This window comes from Heterodontus francisci, chromosome 6 (genome assembly GCF_036365525.1).
Source record: "Heterodontus francisci isolate sHetFra1 chromosome 6, sHetFra1.hap1, whole genome shotgun sequence".
Taxonomy (NCBI): domain Eukaryota; kingdom Metazoa; phylum Chordata; class Chondrichthyes; order Heterodontiformes; family Heterodontidae; genus Heterodontus; species Heterodontus francisci.
Window position 1 is genome coordinate 121,945,245 of NC_090376.1, and position 17,589 is coordinate 121,962,833.

At 44.2% G+C, this 17,589-nt stretch overlaps 1 protein-coding gene across 3 annotated transcripts in view; it reads right to left on the reverse strand.

Annotated features, from left to right (window-relative positions):
* Positions 1-788: 788 nt before the first annotated feature.
* ubac2 (UBA domain containing 2) overlaps positions 789-17,589 on the reverse strand; it is a 220,405-nt gene continuing 203,604 nt past the window's right edge. For 2 of the 3 annotated variants that reach the window (XM_068034234.1, XM_068034235.1), the window contains exons 8-9: positions 13,514-13,636; positions 789-1,236 (exon numbers count right to left, since the gene is read on the reverse strand). In XM_068034234.1, coding sequence (XP_067890335.1) covers positions 1,129-1,236; positions 13,514-13,636 — 231 coding nt within the window. In that variant the 3' untranslated portion in view covers positions 789-1,128. The remainder of the gene's footprint in view (positions 1,237-13,513; positions 13,637-17,589) is intronic. The other variant, XM_068034236.1, reaches the window with a different exon arrangement.

Below are 17,589 nucleotides of genomic sequence, written 5' to 3' on the forward strand. Positions count from 1 at the left end.
AGCACATTGGTCCACCATTGTGTCTTGCTATTGAGTGATAGATGCAATCTTACACATGGAGAGTTGTCAGATTTCAGCACATAATCTAGGCTGACACTCCCAGTGCAGTATTGAGGGAGTGCTGCACTATCGGAGGTGCTATCTTTTGGATGGGATGTTAAACTGAGGCCCCGCTTGCTCTCTCAGGTGGAATAAAAAAATCCCAAGGCCTTATGTTGAAGAGTAGCAGAGTTCTCCCCAGTGTCCTGGCCCAGTATTTATCCCTCAACCAACATCACTAAAAACAGATTATCTGGTCACTGGTCATTATCACATTGCTGTCTTTGGGAGCTTGCTGTGCGCAAATTGACTGCCGTGTTTCCTACATCACAACAGTGTCAACACTTCAAAAGTACTTCACTGGTTGTAAAGCGTTTCGGGAACTCCTGAGGTTGTGAAAGGCGCTATAGAACTGCAGGCTTGCTCTTTCTTTCTTGTCTAACTCAGTTTTGCTCACAGAGTGAGTGAAAAAAAAAATCGCAGAGCAACTCAACATATGTCATGCGTTCCGAGCAACCACCTCACCAGTATCTTTGGCAGAAAGTAACGCTGACAGCTTGTCTTCCACTCCATTGGACAAAGAATAACATCCCCTTGTTCGCACAGGCAATGAAGATAAAATAACCCTGAAGAGTGGGGAAAGAGCAAAGGGTTGAAACTCAAATAGAAAAAGTTCAAATGTTTGAGAGAGAGAAAAGCTTTATATTTGCATCTCTTTTAATTATTGAGCCAAGATAAAAGCAACGAGCTGTATTAAACTAACAACTTTATTGAGCAATTTGAATTCCATTTGATACATCAACAGACTAATTTGCTTTTAAAAAATCAGTTCCATTGCACCTTTGAGAACTTAAATACTTTATTTATTGACATTATGACTCTCCCACGTCTGTTCCCTTAAGCGATTACCTTTTAGTGATTCTTACATGTACTTGATGCCAAAATATAATCAGCTCTTACAAAGTTAAGTCAGGTATTTCCTTTTCCCCCAAAACAATTTCTGACTTCTGCGCTGCCCAGTGCTATCTCAACATGTGCATGTAGAATGCTGAAGTCAGATACACAGTCCTTGTAAGTCACCTGCTCCTGTCAGTGCTGAAGCAGGAAATTGGTGGCCATATTAAGGTCATTATTGCTAGCTCTCAGAGCTTCCATAGCATCTACTCGAGAAAAACCCATCTCCATCAGCCTCGCCACCTGCAACACACAAAAAAAAACAATCCAAATAAGAACAGAACCTAAGGCAACACTTGCATTTCGGTCATAATTTGTCATTTTCTTTAAATGTCTTACAGAATCTTACAGCACAGAAGGAGGCTATTCAGCCCATCGTATCTGCGCCGACTCTCAGAAAGAGTTACCCTATTACTTCCACACTCCCCCCTGCTCTTTCCCCATAGCCCTTCATATTCTGCTGTTTCAAGTATTTATCCAATACCCTTTTGAAAATTATTGTTGAATCTGCTGCCACCGCCCTTTCAGACAGTGTATTCCAGATCACAACGATAAATATGTGACATCTTCCAACTCGTGGCACGTGAGACTCCAATAACAGGTTAAGAGGAGACTTGGATTCCATCAGCTGCACTTCAAAACAGGTGAAACAAATGGTCGAACTCACACCACCTTCAACAATTTTTGTCCGTACTTGTGTCTTCATCATGGTGACAGAATAACAACTTGTATTTATATAGCACCTTTAATGAAGCAAACAGTCCCAAGTAAAGGCCTGCTCAGGTCAGGAAAAAAAAACCCGACCCGAACCCGACAGAACTACATCTGACTTGAGCCTGACTCGGCCCGAGTCCCTCCATTTTTTCCCAAGCCCAACTCGACCACCGGAATGTTCACTTTACCTTCCGATTCCGAATCTGCAGGCAGCTGCAGCATGAGCGCGATGATGTCATAGAGATGCTCACTCACTTACTGCGCAGGCTCAGAGTTTCCCTCCTTGACATCCTGGACTCCCAGCTCAGGTACGCTTTTCAACTTTTGACACTTACTAAACTCAACTGCCCAGCAGAGCAAAATGTAATACTTACTGTGTGTATCTGACCCGGACCTGGCCCAAACTGACCTGAGCTCAAAAGCCGGACCTGGAAGAGCGACCCGACCTGAACCGAACCCGACACATGTCGTCAGGTCCGGGTCAGGTAGCAGGCCTTTAGTCCCAAGGTGCTTCACAGGAGCGTCATCCAACAAAATTTGGCACCGAGCCACATAAGTAGATATAGCTTGATAGAGGGTAGGTTTTAAGCAGCGTTTTAAAGGAGGAGAGAAGCAGAGAGGTTTAGGGAGGAAATTCCAAAGCTTAGAGCCCAGGCAGCTGAAGGCACGGCTGCCAATGGTGGAGTGATTAAAATCAGGGATGCTCAAAAGATCAGAATTGGAGGAGCGCAGAGATCTCAGAAAGCTGTAGGGCTGGAGGAGATGACAGAGATAGGATGGGGCGAGGCAATGGGGGGTGGGGGTGAGAAAACGCCCGACTTCATCCCTGCGTCAGCTCACCTGCTCCTGAAACCCTCCTCATCTCTTTTGTTTCCTCTAGATTTGACAATTCCAACTCACTCCTGGCCTGCTCTCCAATTTCCATCCTCCATAAACCTGAGGTCATCCAAAACTCTGCTGCCCGAATCCCAACTCGCACCAGTTCTCGTTCAACCATCAACCCTGTGCTCGCTGGCTTACATTGGTTCCCGGTTAAGCAACAACACGATTTTAAAATTCTCATCCCTCCATGGCCTTGCCCCTCTTTATTTCTGTAATCTTCTCCAGCCTCTCAAATCTCCAAGATCTCTGCACACTTCGAACTTTGGCATCTTGAACATCCTAGATTTTAATTGCTCCATCACTGGTGGCCATGCCTTTAGCTGCCGAGGTCCTAAGCTCTGGAATTCCCTTCCTGAACCTCCCCACCCGTCTACCTGTCCTCGTTTAAGATGTTCCTTAAAACCTACCTCGCTGACCAAGGTTTTGGCCATCTGTCCGAATATCTCTTAAGTGGCTTGGTGTGAAATTTTGTTTGTTAACGCACCTGTGAAGTGCCTTGGGGCATTTTGCTATCGTAAAGCTGCTATATAAATACAATTTGTTGTTGTTATTGATATGAACACAAAGATGACAATTTTAAATTTCAGGCATTGCTGGACCGGGAGCCAATGTTGGTCAGCATGCACGGGGGCGGTGGGTGGGGCAGTGAACGGGAAATTTAAGCATTAAATATCTTGTGTGTGAATCATAAGCATTAATAAAATGTCTGTAAGATCTGTGAGTGAGACACGAGGAAGGATAGTACTGGCTACAGAATATACTCAGTACAATGAAACTGTGACCCGAGAATCTATTGGAGGTGCAATAAAGGGACTTTTCAACAAAGTAAGGCATGATTCAAAATTGGCATATTTTAGAAGAGGAATGAGTAACTGGAACCTAACATTTTCATAACTGTTATTACGCAAGAAATTATCTGTTAAATGTCTGTATGCGTCCTCCTCCCACATTCCCAGATTTGAATGCTGACCTTAGTCTTTATAACTCACTACTAGCAGTAGAGGGCAGAAAAACTGCGACCAGAACACTGCAATACTGCTGTACAACGCACTGCTATCAAATGGCAATCTGCACAGTACCATGCTTCTTTCACTAAAGCTTATCTTCGGACTAACCAACTGCAACATCACATGAGACGCCAGTACTTCAAAAATAAAGTCCCTTCATTCATCTACAACATCGCAGCTTTGAATTCTGGCATCCAATTTGTCAGAGGCCTCAGTGAGGGGGAAGCAATTGCAAGTCACACCCCCACCCCTCTGCCGCCAAACCCCAAGGCCTTATTGTGAGTGCTGCTGCCTGAAATGAGGACATTGATAACATTATTAATTAGGGAGACAGCATGAAGGGTTGAGAGCAAAGGCCATCTGTCCAAACTGTAATGTTTGTCCAACATAAAATTAACAAGCAACATTTTAAGAACCTTGATCAATTCAACTGCAATTTGATTTTCCAAAGAAATGCCTCATCTACCATCGGGACAGGAGGGAAAATCTTAATTGAGGTCATGTGATGAAATCTCCAAAGTTGGCAATCCCACCGCATAAGAACTTATGAAATAGGAGCAGGAGTAGGCCATTCGGCCCCTCAAGCTTGTTCCACCATTCAATAAGATCAGGGCTGAACTTCTATCTCAACTCAACTTTGAGCTCAGTCTTGAATATACCCAATGACCACAGCCCTCTGCGGTAGAGAATTCCACAGATTCACCACCCTCTGAGTGAAGACATTTTTCCTCATCACAATCCTAAATGGCCGACCCCTTATCCTGAGACTACCAGCCCAAGTTGGAGATACTCCAGCCAGGGGGAAACAGCCTCTCAGCATTTACCCTGTCAAGCCCTCTCAGAATTTTACACATTTCAATGGGAAATACATTTATTTATACATTTTAACACACATCACTGATGCATTTAAGGTGAAGCTAGATAAGCACAAGGGAGAAAGAACATGTTGATGGGTTAGAAGGAGCAGAATGGGAGGAGGCTTGTGTGAAATATAAGCACCAACATGGACCAGCATGGGCTGAATGGCCTGTTTCTGTGCTGTAAATTCTACACGATTTGATGGAACCTTTCCTCAGACATGACAATTGCGTGGCTGAGTAGATGGCACAGGATCAACAACAACTTGCTTTTATAAAGTACAGTCCCCACTAATATCAGGTGCATTCAAATTTTCAAGCTGCTCACCTGCTATATGGGGTTACCAACTCCACAGGACTGCCCTGGTGTCTCCAGGAATTGAAAATTAATATCCTGGACACCTTCTGCAGGCCAACACCCGTGAAAAAAATCATATATGCTTTAAAAACAATATTTTAAACATTTCTTTGTACACTTTTGCTTGTTAATTATACAAATATTGGAGAACGGGGGAAAAGAGGCAGTTTAACAGGGCAGGGAAGTTCAGATAACTAGCTGCTACTTCTGGGAAAACATCTAAAGTTGGCAACCCTACAATGCTATGCAAGATGGAAAGTAGAGTGAATAGTGCTTCTCCAAGCATTAAGGTGACATTTATAATGCTCTGAAGTCACCAGTGAGCAAAGTAAAATAACGTGTGTGGTTTCACCGACTTCATTTAAGACATACTTACTGAAAGGTCTAAAAAACCCAGTTACTTACATGTGGCAGCTCATTGCAGTGAACTTTATAGTTTACACCACAGCAGTCCTACTGTGTCAGCGCTGTCTTTTTCTGTCAGGGCAGTTAGCAAATCATCCTCCATTCATAGCGTGTCAGTGGCTGACTTGCATCAGCTGTGGCTCAGAGGGTAGCACCATCACCATCACCTGAAGTCCCACTCCAAACAGTTCAGCATAAGATCTAGGCTGACACACCCAGTGCCAGTACTGAAGGAGTGCTGCACTAACGGAGGCACCGCTCTTTGGATGAGACATCAAACTGAGGTCCCATTTACCCTCTTGAGTAGACATAAAAAGTTCCAGAGATGCGATGGTGCCGAGTAAATATTGTCTAGTATCAGTACGAGCTCTAAGCTTGCAATCACACAAGTCCACCCATTCAGAAATAACCAGCTGCAGTCATCCAGGTGGTTCTCTTTACATGATAAACCACAGGCAGGAGGTGAGCTCCTCGAAAAGAGTGAGGGTCTCGCTATTTGCCAACCGCTATCAAATTGCATTTCTTACTGCCGTCCGTATTGCAGGCAAACCACGATGTTAATTCTTTCCTTTATGTTCTGGCCAAAGTAGAGCTTCACTTTTGAAGGCGAGTGTGCTGTAATCAACACCTAGAGAAAATCCCTCCTTTGTCAGGATTAATGAAATTTACGGACAACACATTGCCCAACTACTGTCTGCACCTGTGGCATCTGAGTTTAGTTTGCTTCTATGTGCATGGGGGGAGTCCTGTGTTCAGGCAGTGCAAAGAGGAATGATGCTAAGCCCCAGTGTCAGGGGTATGAGTGTTATGAAATTACAAACATATGAAAAAGGAGCAGAAGTAGGCCATTCGGCCCCTCAAGCCTGCTCCACATTCAACAAGATCATGGCTGATCTGTTTGTGTCTCGAATTCCACACTCCCATCTACCCCTGATAATTGATTCCCTTGCCTAACAAGAATCTATCTACCTCCGCCTTAAAAATATTCACTGACCCCACCTCCACCACCTTCTGAGGCAGAGAGTTCCAAAGTCGCACAACCCTCTGAGAGAAAAAATTTCTCCTCATCTCTGTCCTAAAAGGGCGACCCCTAATTTTAAAACAGTGACCCTTAGTTCTGGACTCACCCACAAGAGGAAACATCCTTTCCACATCCACCTTGTCAAGACCATTCAGGAACTTATATACTTCAATCAAGTCTCCCCTCACTCTTCTAAACTCCAGTGAAAATAGCCCAGTCTGTCCAACCTTTCCTCACAAGACAACACGCTTATTCCAGGTATCAATCTAATAAACCTCCTCTGAATTGCCTCCAACGCATTTACATCCTTCCTTAAGTAAGGAGACCAAAACTGCACACAGTATTCGAGATGTGGTCTCACCGATGCCCTGTATAACTGAAGCATAACATCCTTACTTTTATTTTCAATTCCTTTCATAATAAAGGATAGCATTCCATTAGCCTTCTTTATTACTTGCTGTACCTGCACACTAACTTTTTGCGACTCATGCACTAGAACACTTAGATCCCTCTGCACCTCGGAATTCTGCAGTCGTTCTCCGTTTAAGTAATACTCTGCTTTTTCATTCTTCCTGCCAAAGTGAACAACTTCACATTTTCCCACATTATACTCCATCTGCCAGATTTTTGCCCACTCACTCAACCTATCTTTATCAGTCTGCAATCTCCTTATGTCCTCTTCACAACATACATTCCTACCTATTTTTGCGTCATCTGCAAATTTAGCTACCAAATTACTGGAGCAAATTGGGTTCTTCTGGCTAGAAGAGGTGCCTGAAAGTTGATCTTGTCCACACTTCTTCAAGATGTATATGCTTTTGAGGGGCATAGAACAGTGCACCAGAATGCAACTTTAAATTAGGGCAAAAACCAGGGAACACAGTTTCGATCGATACTAGAGCACCTTTAGGACAAATATCAGGAATTTCTTCTTCATACACAGAGTGATCAACATGTGGAATAAACTTCCAAATGGAACAGAAGAAGCAAAATGCCTAGAATCATTTAGGGAACAACTAGATGCTGCAGTGGGACAAAGAGGCTTTAGACTCTCTCTCTGGATGTATTAGGATAAGCTGTGTTACTTCCCGCAGTAATAATTATCTTGCAAAGTTTTCTTCACTTTGCCCCAACCTTGCGAGAGCTCCCTCTACTGTACCAGGACAACATATTTTTTGTTTTTAAACCAGACACCTGTGAGTTCGGCTTGCTTTATTTAGCACCAGTTAAAGGAAGTAGGGTGGCTGAAAAAGGCTAATTCATAACTGTGCAAACTTATTTTACACAGAACTCTTACACCCAACAGAAGACCACCTTCAAATATTTGCCCCGTCACTGAATCCCCTGTAAACACTAGCCCCGGCACTGCACGCCCTGTAAACATTTGCCCCATTCCTGAATCCCCTGTAAACATTAGCCCCGTCCCTGGATCCACTGTAAATATTAGCACTGTCTCTGGATCCCCTGTAAATATTATCGTTGTCTCTGGGTCCCCTGTAAATATTAGCACTGTCACTGGATGCGCTGTAAATAATACCATCGTCTCTGGGTCCCCTGTAAATACTAAAACTGTCACTGGATGCCCTGTAAATATTTATCCCCTCACTGGATTCCTTGTAAATATTAGCACTGTCTCTGGATCCCCTGTAAATATTATCATCGTCTCTGGGTCCCCTGTAAATATTAGCACTGTCTCTGGATACCCTGTAAATATTATCATTGTCTCTGGGTCTCCTGTAAATATTAGCACTGTCGCTGGATCCTCTGTAAATATTATCATCGTCTCTGGGTCCCCTGTAAATATTAGCACTGTCTCTGGATCCCCTGTAAATATTAGCACTGTCTCTTGATCCCCTGTAAATATTACCATTGTCTCTGGGTCCCCTGTAGCTATTAGCACTGTCACTGGATGCCCTGTAAATATTTGCCCCCTCACTGGATCCACTGTAAAGATTAGCACTGTCTCTGGATCCCCTGTAAATATTATCATCGTCTCTGGGTCCCCTGTAAATAATAGCACTGGCACTGAATGCACTGTAAATATTAGCACTGGCACTGAATGCACTGTAAATATTAGCACAGGCACTGGATGCCCTGTAAATATTATTATAGTCTCTGGGTCCCCTGTAAATATTACCACTGTCTCTGGATGCTCTGCAAATATTAGCACTGTCACTGGATGTGCTGTAAATATTACCACTGTCACTAGATCCCCATAAATATTATCATCGTCTCTGGGTCCCTGTAAATATTAGCGCTGGCACTGGATGTTCTGCAAATATTAGCACTGTCACTGGATGTGCTGTAAATATTAGCACTGTCACTGGATGTGCTGTAAATATTAGCACTGTCTCTGGATGCCCTGTAAATATTAGCACTGTCACTAGATCCCCATAAATATTATCATCGTCTCTGGGTCCCTGTAAATATTAGCACTGTCACTGGATGCCCCGTAAATATTAGCACTAGCACTGGATGCCCTGTAAATATTAGACCGTTTCTGGATCCCCTGTAAATTTTCCAATAGACAGAGATGGCTTTTGTCCATCATGGTAAGCTGAACTAGATCTTATATCCAAAGTGAAAGACCAGTTTGTAACCACTCTATCCTCTGACTTTCACGACCATATTAAAGTTGATAATTATGACCATTAAACTATTTACAGCAAGACAACCGACTCCTGTGCGTTTCACTCTGTGGTTTCAGGGTGTATTTAATACCCATGAACATTGCTTCTCATTGGAAAATAATGACCTAATAGAGGTCTTTAAAAATTATGTAAGATTTTGATGGACACAGAGTGTCTCCACTTGTGGGGAAGAGCAAAACTAGAAGCCATCAATATAAAATAGTCACCAAGAAATCAACAGGGAATTCAGGAGAAACTTCTTTATCGAGCCAGTGGTGAGAATGTGGAACTCGCTACCACAGGGAGTGGTTAAGGCAAATAGCATAGATACATTCAACGTGAGGCGAGATAAGCATACGAAGGAGAAGGGAACAGAGTCAAGTTAAATGAGGAAGAACGGCAGGAGGCTCGAGTGGAGCATAAATGCCAGCATGGACTGGTTGGGCTGAATGACCTGTTTCTGTGCTGTTTATTCTATGTAGTTCCATGTAGATACTTTTGTTTTGGAAGCATGCACATGGAACTTGCTTTGTCATTATTCCTACTTGAAGCTTAATTTAGCTACTCTTAGTTTCCGCAAAGAAATATAACATGGGACAGGACTTGACTGCAGGAGAGAGTGATTGGGTGACAAGCACATAGGAAAACAGAGGTGTGTGTTCTGATGTTGAAATTAGATACTTTGATTTGCTACCTACAACAGAATGGCCAGATCTTGCTGGAGTAGAGCATCTCGCTCTGTGCCCTGTTGGTTAGATTTTTTACCTCACCCTTCAGCTCAAAATGTTTCTGCCCTGTAATGTGCTGCGAGTGTGAGCTGATAACAGCATGGTGAGGGCAATGGGGCAGCTGGGACCTCAATGAACGATGGGAGCAACAGTCTATCTCCTTAACCAATGAGATTTAAGCATTGAGAAAGAAACAGGAATGATGGAGAAGGAATTGTGTCAAATCAGGGATAGAAAGAAAAATAAAGAGAGGGAAAGGAAGATTGGATTATGAGAGAAAGGAAAAGCAGGAGAAAAATGCAAAAATTCTAAATTTTAAACTTTTTTAATTTCTAAGAAGAATTTACTACTGCAGGAATGAGACTCCACAGTTTAAATTGTTCCCTTTCGGGGCTGGAAAGATTGCTTGGCATCGCATTAACAATTGTCATGTCATTGAAAGAGCACTTACAATTTCCACATTACCAGCCCTGACTTGCTGCAGCAATTAATGTGCAAACCCAGCAAGTTCTTTAAAATAACAAGCAGGTTGAGGGTGTGATGCCGTTTGTGAGAAACAAACAGCGGAGCGGCTTAAATCAAGCAGCAAGTTCTGGAGATTCATATCTTATGGTATATTTATTCATCCCCGGAATTTGCTGGCTGATTTGTGCATTAATAATGGCGTCGTTCATTAACACACTGTTATCGTTCCAGCAAGATTTGACTATACTTGTGAGGAATTTAAATGGGCATCACAAACTGTGTATAAATACCATCACATCCCACTTTGATTTACATTATCGGTGTCAAGAATCCTCCTTCTATGGATTCTACAACTTATTTTAATGTGAGGTCAGCGACCACCAGACAATTTTAACATAAATCTATGGGTAGGAGACCCATGGAATCAAGTGGAATGCTAATTTTACAGCCCAGCTGATGTTACTTGTTGACTTCAATAGAGTGTAAATTATTGGGGGGGGGGGGGGGGGGGAATAGGGAGTGTAAAGCAACATTGCACCTATATCTTTATTGGTCTGATAAACGGATACCACTGCAGTAACATACATCAATAGATGGCACTAGCAACCCAGCAGAGAAACTGTTAGCAGCTCAGTTGACTCGATGGTGAACTTGTAGTTCAGAAGAATGTCAACAGTAGGGGTTTAAGTCCTGTTCCGGTCTGAAGAAGGCAATGGGAAATTACCTCGGACACCCTCTTCCCTAGTCATGCTCATCTCTCCTGCACTGAGAAAAAGAGCAGGGGACCTGTCCTTGGGCAGAACTCTGCCATGGCGTGGCACATTTTGGTAGCAGGAATAAAGAGTTCACCTAACTGCTTGTAAAGCAAGAGTCTAAATGGGGTAGAAGAGCAGAGGGACCTAGGGGCACAGATACAAAAACCACTAACCGCAGCAATGCAGCAAACAAAACACTGGGGTTCATTTCGAAATGGATGAAACTGAAAAGCAAAGAAGTCATGTTAAACTTGTATCAAACCTTGATTCGACCACACTCAGAGACCAGAACTGTGCACAGCACTCCAGATTATAAAAAGGAGGTAAAAAAAAATTACAAGGATGATACCAGAACTGCGAGGTTATAAATGTCAGGGAAGATTGAACAGGTGGGGGCTCTTTTCTCGGGAAGAGTGAAGACTAAGAGGTGACTTGATAGAAGTCTTTAAAATTATGAAAAGGTTTGATAGGGTAGATGTAGAGATGTTTCCACTTGTGGGAGAGATCAAAACTAGGGGTCATAAATATAGGATAGTCACTAATAAATCCAATCGGAGAAATTTCTTTACCCAAAGAGTGGAGAGAATGTGGAACTTGCTATCACGTAGAGTGGTTGAGGCAAATGGCATAGATGCATTTAAGGGGAAGCTGCATAAACATGAGGGAGAAAGGAATAGAAGGATGTATTGATAGAGTGAGATGGAGAGGGGTAGGAGGAGGCTCGTGCGGAACATAAACACCAGCATGGACCAGTTGGGCTGAATGGCCTGTTTCTGTGCTGCATATTATGTGTAATTCTATGTAAAAAAAATGTTTTTCCCATGCCCAAACTGATCACACCAATACACTGAACAAAAACAAGGACAACTTTGCTACAGGTCTTACAGGCCGTATGTTGCTGCTGCTGACTGCCCTCTCTATCATTGAGATTCTCAGTCATCTTCAGTGGTTTTCAAGAAACAATCTATATTTCAGGGAATGGAGAGGTATGTATGAATCAGTCGCACTGGAGAAAGCCTCTGCTCCACAAGAACATAAAATAAAGAAATATTTACAACCTTTGCTTAAAGTTCATTTTTATGAGGTCCCATGACTTGGTTTTACAAGGCTTGACAGTGTCAAGACCTTGACTCTGCATATATATCTGTAAAGGAGATGAAAATGATAATTGATGTCTGTGGTATACAGTATACTATCAACCTCATTATAAAATTCTAAACAATCAGGTTAGACGAAAACAACTTGAAGAAACGTGGTCTATCAGGCACTTTACAGCCTTAATATCGAGAACAACAACTTTACATGATAACTCGCTATTCCATGTTCTTGGTCAGCAGATGCTGGTAATGGAGGATCGCTGTACTAGATCCACTGGGAGTGGAGGAGGTCTGGACTGGTGCTTGGGGTGGGGATTCCCTAATATACATGGTGGCCGCACCCCTGGGATCACCCTCCCTTTACTTGCCACATTTCCCGGTCATGGGAGCCTTCTCCTCTTTGTTAGATTCTCTATGTTTCACTCACTACTCTGCTATTCTGCTGTAACCATTTACACCCCACCTGGACCCATCTTCTGTTCCTTCACTTGTACCAATATCCTTCACCTTGCACCATCATTGTTTCTGTCATTGAATCACTCCTGCCCTCTACCCTATCACAAACCTTCCCTTTTAATCACTCCGCCCTCATCCAAGCTCATACTTTGCTTAAAAGCCTCTTACCTTGAAACCTTCCAGTTCTGATGAAAGGTCATTGACCTGAAACGTTAGCTGTTTCTCTCTTCACAGATGTTGCCAGACCTGCTGAGCATTTTCCAGCATTGTCTGTTTTTATCTTAGATTTCCAGCATCTGCAGTATTTTGTGTTTGAACATAAGTAATAGGAGCAGGAGTTGGCCATTCGGCTGATCAAGTCTGTTCTGTCATTCAATAAGATCATGACTGATCTTCTACCTCAACTCCGCCTTCCCGCACTAACCCCATATCCCTTAATTCCCTTAGCACCCAAAAATCCACCGACCTCAGTCCTGAATACACTCAAGGACTGAGCATCCACAGCTCTCTGGGGTACTGAATTCCAAAGATTCACAACCCTTTGATACACAAAATTTCTCCTCACCTTATCCTGAAACTATGTCCCTTAGTTCTAGACTCTTCAGCCAGGGGAAACAGCCTCTCAGCATCTACCCTGTCAAGCCCCTTAAGAATTTTATACATTTCAATTAGATCACCTCTCTATCTTCTCAACTCCAGGGAATATGGGCCTAGTCTACTAAAACTTTCCTCATAGGAAAATTCCTGTATCCCAGGAACCAGTCTGGTGAACCTTCATTGCACTCCCTCTAAAGCAAATATGTCCAACAAGTATATTCGTGAAGAAACATTGTGCAAGTTGAGCACCACTGGTTTCTGGAGAAGGTATAAATCAGAAACCAAATACCCAGTGGTGAATTTAAAACAAGAAATGCTGCAAACACTCAGCAGGTCTGGCAGCATCTGTGGAGAGAGAAGCAGAGTTAACCTTTCAGGTCAGTGACCCTTCTTCAGAACTAGCAAGTTCCAGTTTCAGATTTCCAGCATCCGCAGTATTTTTTGCTTTCAATCCACCGGTGAATGGCTTGTGCTGCAAAATTATTGTTATTATTACAGTCCATATCGTTTTAAAAGAAGACATTGCCTCATGTCACAGAAATGTTTACCTGCTCTTCTGAAACCGGGGCAGCTGTTGAAGGTCTGTTCGGTCCGCTCGCTTGCTGTTGATCGTTGGCAAGAAATCTGTTGCGTAGTGGAGGGAAGAGCCTATTCCAGTTGATCAGACCACCCTGGAAATTGCAAAGAAATTCTATTGATTTCACTCAATGTTACTCAAATGTCACAAGATTCCGTTTGCAAGGTAGATGTGCATTGAACCCAATGCATCATATATTGTAGAGTCTCTGCTTTGGGTGCAATCGGAAAACTGCGCTGGTTCGATTACACCTCAAATTTCCACTAAAATGCATTTGCATAATCACAAAGATAAACTTTTCCATGAACCTGTGCAATCGGGCAGCAGAATAGAATGTACTTAAGAGTGGTAACCTGATGCAGTTTTATTAATACAGCTGAACATGGGTTTATCTCCAAAAAGAAGCATTTTTAATCAGGGGGCCCAGTTCTCCACCTGCAAGTAACCTGAAATTAAAATCGCTAAAATCAGTTTCAAAAATCTATACTGAATCATTTACTTTTTTTCTGTTCCCGGGATGTGGGCGTCACTGGCGAGGACAGCATTTATTGTCCATCCCTTGAGACGGTGGTGGTGAGCCGCCTTGAACAGTTATTGACTTTGCCTCATCAGAGCCCTTTCCTATCCTGAGTGGTGTGAAACAGGGCTGTGTTCTCGCACCCACACTTTTTGGGATTTTCTTCTCCCTGCTGCTTTCACATGCGTTCAAATCCTCTGAAGAAGGAATTTTCCTCCACACAAGATCAGGGGGCAGGTTGTTCAACCTTGCCCGTCTAAGAGCGAAGTCCAAAGTACGGAAAGTCCTCATCAGAGAACTCCTCTTTGCTGACGATGCTGCTTTAACATCTCACACTGAAGAATGCCTGCAGAGTCTCATCGACAGGTTTGCGTCTGCCTGCAATGAATTTGGCCTAACCATCAGCCTCAAGAAAACGAACATCATGGGGCAGGATGTCAGAAATGCTCCATCCATCAATATTGGCGACCACGCTCTGGAAGTGGTTCAAGAGTTCACCTACCTAGGCTCAACTATCACCAGTAACCTGTCTCTAGATGCAGAAATCAACAAGCGCATGGGTAAGGCTTCCACTGCTATGTCCAGACTGGCCAAGAGAGTGTGGGAAAATGGCGCACTGACACGGAACACAAAAGTCCGAGTGTATCAGGCCTGTGTCCTCAGTACCTTGCTCTACGGCAGCGAGGCCTGGACAACGTATGCCAGCCAAGAGCGACGTCTCAATTCATTCCATCTTCGCTGCCTTCGGAGAATACTTGGCATCAGGTGGCAGGACTATATCTCCAACACAGAAGTCCTTGAAGCGGCCAACACCCCCAGCTTATACACACTACTGAGTCAGCGGCGCTTGAGATGGCTTGGCCATGTGAGCCGCATGGAAGATGGCAGGATCCCCAAAGACACATTGTACAGCGAGCTCGCCACTGGTATCAGACCCACCGGCCGTCCATGTCTCCGTTATAAAGACGTCTGCAAACGTGACATGAAATCGTGTGACATTGATCACAAGTCGTGGGAGTCAGTTGCCAGCATTCGCCAGAGCTGGCGGGCAGCCATAAAGACAGGGCTAAATTGTGGCGAGTCGAAGAGACTTAGTAGTTGGCAGGAAAAAAGACAGAGGCGCAAGGGGAGAGCCAACTGTGCAACAGCCCCAACAAACAAATTTCTCTGCAGCACCTGTGGAAGAGCCTGTCACTCCAGAATTGGCCTTTATAGCCACTCCAGGCGCTGCTCCACACACCACTGACCACCTCCAGGCGCGTATCCATTGTCTCTCGAGATAAGGAGGCCCAAAAGAAGGCCTGACCGCAAGGAGTGGTTTGATACAACTGAGTGGCTTGCTAGGCCATTTCAGAGGGCAGTTAAGAGTCAACCACATTGCTGTGGGTCTGGAGTCACATGTAGGCCAGACCAGGTAAGGACAGCAGATTTCCTTCCCTAAAGGACATTAGTGAACCAGACGGGTTTTTACAACAATTGACAATGGTTTCATGGCCATCATTAGACTAGCTTTTAATTCCAGATTTATTAATTGAATACAAATTCCACCTTCTGCTGTGTTGGGATTTGAACCCATGTCCCCAGAGCAATACCCTGGGTTATTAGTCCAGTGACAATACCAATACGCCACCACCTCCCCATAAACTAGTTCCAGTAATGTACACTGGTCCGTTTCTTAGCAAATTAAATAACTTTTCATATTAAAAACTTCAAGTAAGTGTCATCTAGTATGTCCAAGAAAAAGAGTGCAACTTGAAGAGCCTTCCCAAACTGGTGCAATCAGTGAAATCTCTCCATTCCATGATGGGGCGGGGCCAGTTATGGGGGCAGGGCCTGATTCAGGCAGAGTGAATCATGAACCATTGCAAAACACGAGAGCAAGTGGTCTGCGGTGTAACTCACTCCCATTTAAAATTCCTTGATCTTTTGTGCTGGTTCGGCTGATTCCGCTAGGATTGCATTGAAACAATGGCCAGAATTTTACGCCACCCCAGCCAGCCGGATAGTGGCATGGGGAGGTGGCATAAAATGGAGCTGGAGGCTCCAGGAGGCCTTCCTGACCCGCTCCTGCCTCCGCCCCACTATACGTGGGACGCAGGGGGTGCGGCCAGTTAAAGGCCTTTGCCCACCTCCACGGGTATTTTACCCATGGCAAGCGGGCGTCCGGAAGAGGTGAAAGGCCGTCCAGTGATACCTGGCGGCCTTCCAGCGCACCGGGGGGGGGGGGCTAACAATCGGGCACAGGGTGCCCAATTGAGGGCCGTCCCCACTTCCCCAGCCACCCCCAGGACCCGAGACGCCCTCCACTTCTCCCCAAACGACCACCCTTGTCACACCAGGCCACAACCGATCTGCCCGGTGAGGCAAACCAAACATACTTCCAGTCCCAGCTCCATGTCTTCGGCTGGACTGCAGTCCCAGCAGTGACCACCACTCCCGGTGGTGCTGCTGGGACTGAGAGCTGCCGGCCGGATAATTGGCCGGCAGCTCAATGAGGCGGGACTTCCACACACTTGAACAGTTAAAGCGCAGGGACCCATAAAATGCAGATCGGATCCCCAGGCTGGGCGGATGCGAGTTAGCCACTGACTTTTACGTTGGTGGCCACCTCCCATCCGCGTGTCAGAAAAACCCAACCCAATGAGCAGAAACTCAACCCTAACATTTCTAGATTCTGACATTGCCACATAGTTCTTTGCGGGAGAGTGGGACTGACACAGAAGCCAGAAACATAAAAACACCCCAAACCATTTTCTTTCTTGCAATGTCACTGGTCCCTACTGGCACCTGATAATTCATGTTTTGTGCTACCTCCAAGTGTGGGATATATGAAAATTTAGATCTTAGGTAGAGTTCACCACTCAGATAATACCCGGGCAGTGATCAACAGTCCTGTGCACACATATCATTATAAGCGTCAGCTGTGGCTCAGTGCATAGCACTGTCATCTCTAAATCAGAAGGTTGTGTCTCCAGAGACTTGAGCACATCATCAAGGCTTACACACCAGTGCAGTATTGAGGGAGTGCTACACTGTTGCAGGCACCATCTTTCAGATGAGATGTTCAACTGAGGCTCTGTCTGTCTTCTCAGGAGAACACAAATGATTCCTTGGCACTATTTTGAATGAGAGTTATTCCCGGTGAACTGGTCAATATTTATCCCTCAATTAACATCACTAAAACAGATTATCTGTTCATTATCACATTGCTGTGTCTGGGAGCTTGCTGTGTGCAAATTGGCTGTCACGTTTCCTACATTGTAACAGTGACTATACTTCAAAAATGGCTGCAAAACGCTTTAGGACGTTCTGATGTCGTGAAGCATAAGTTTAAAAGTTATTGATCGTAACAACAGATTGATTATGGTAAAAGTTTAGCGACATAGTCTTGATTGTTATCTGATGAACAGTCATTTAACAGTCAGCGTTAGAAAAGCTGTTGAATGGAAAAAGCAGGTAAAGGAAGATTCGCCTCTACACTACATCATTGCCATACTGCCAAACAGAAAATCTAACTTAAGCATAAGGAA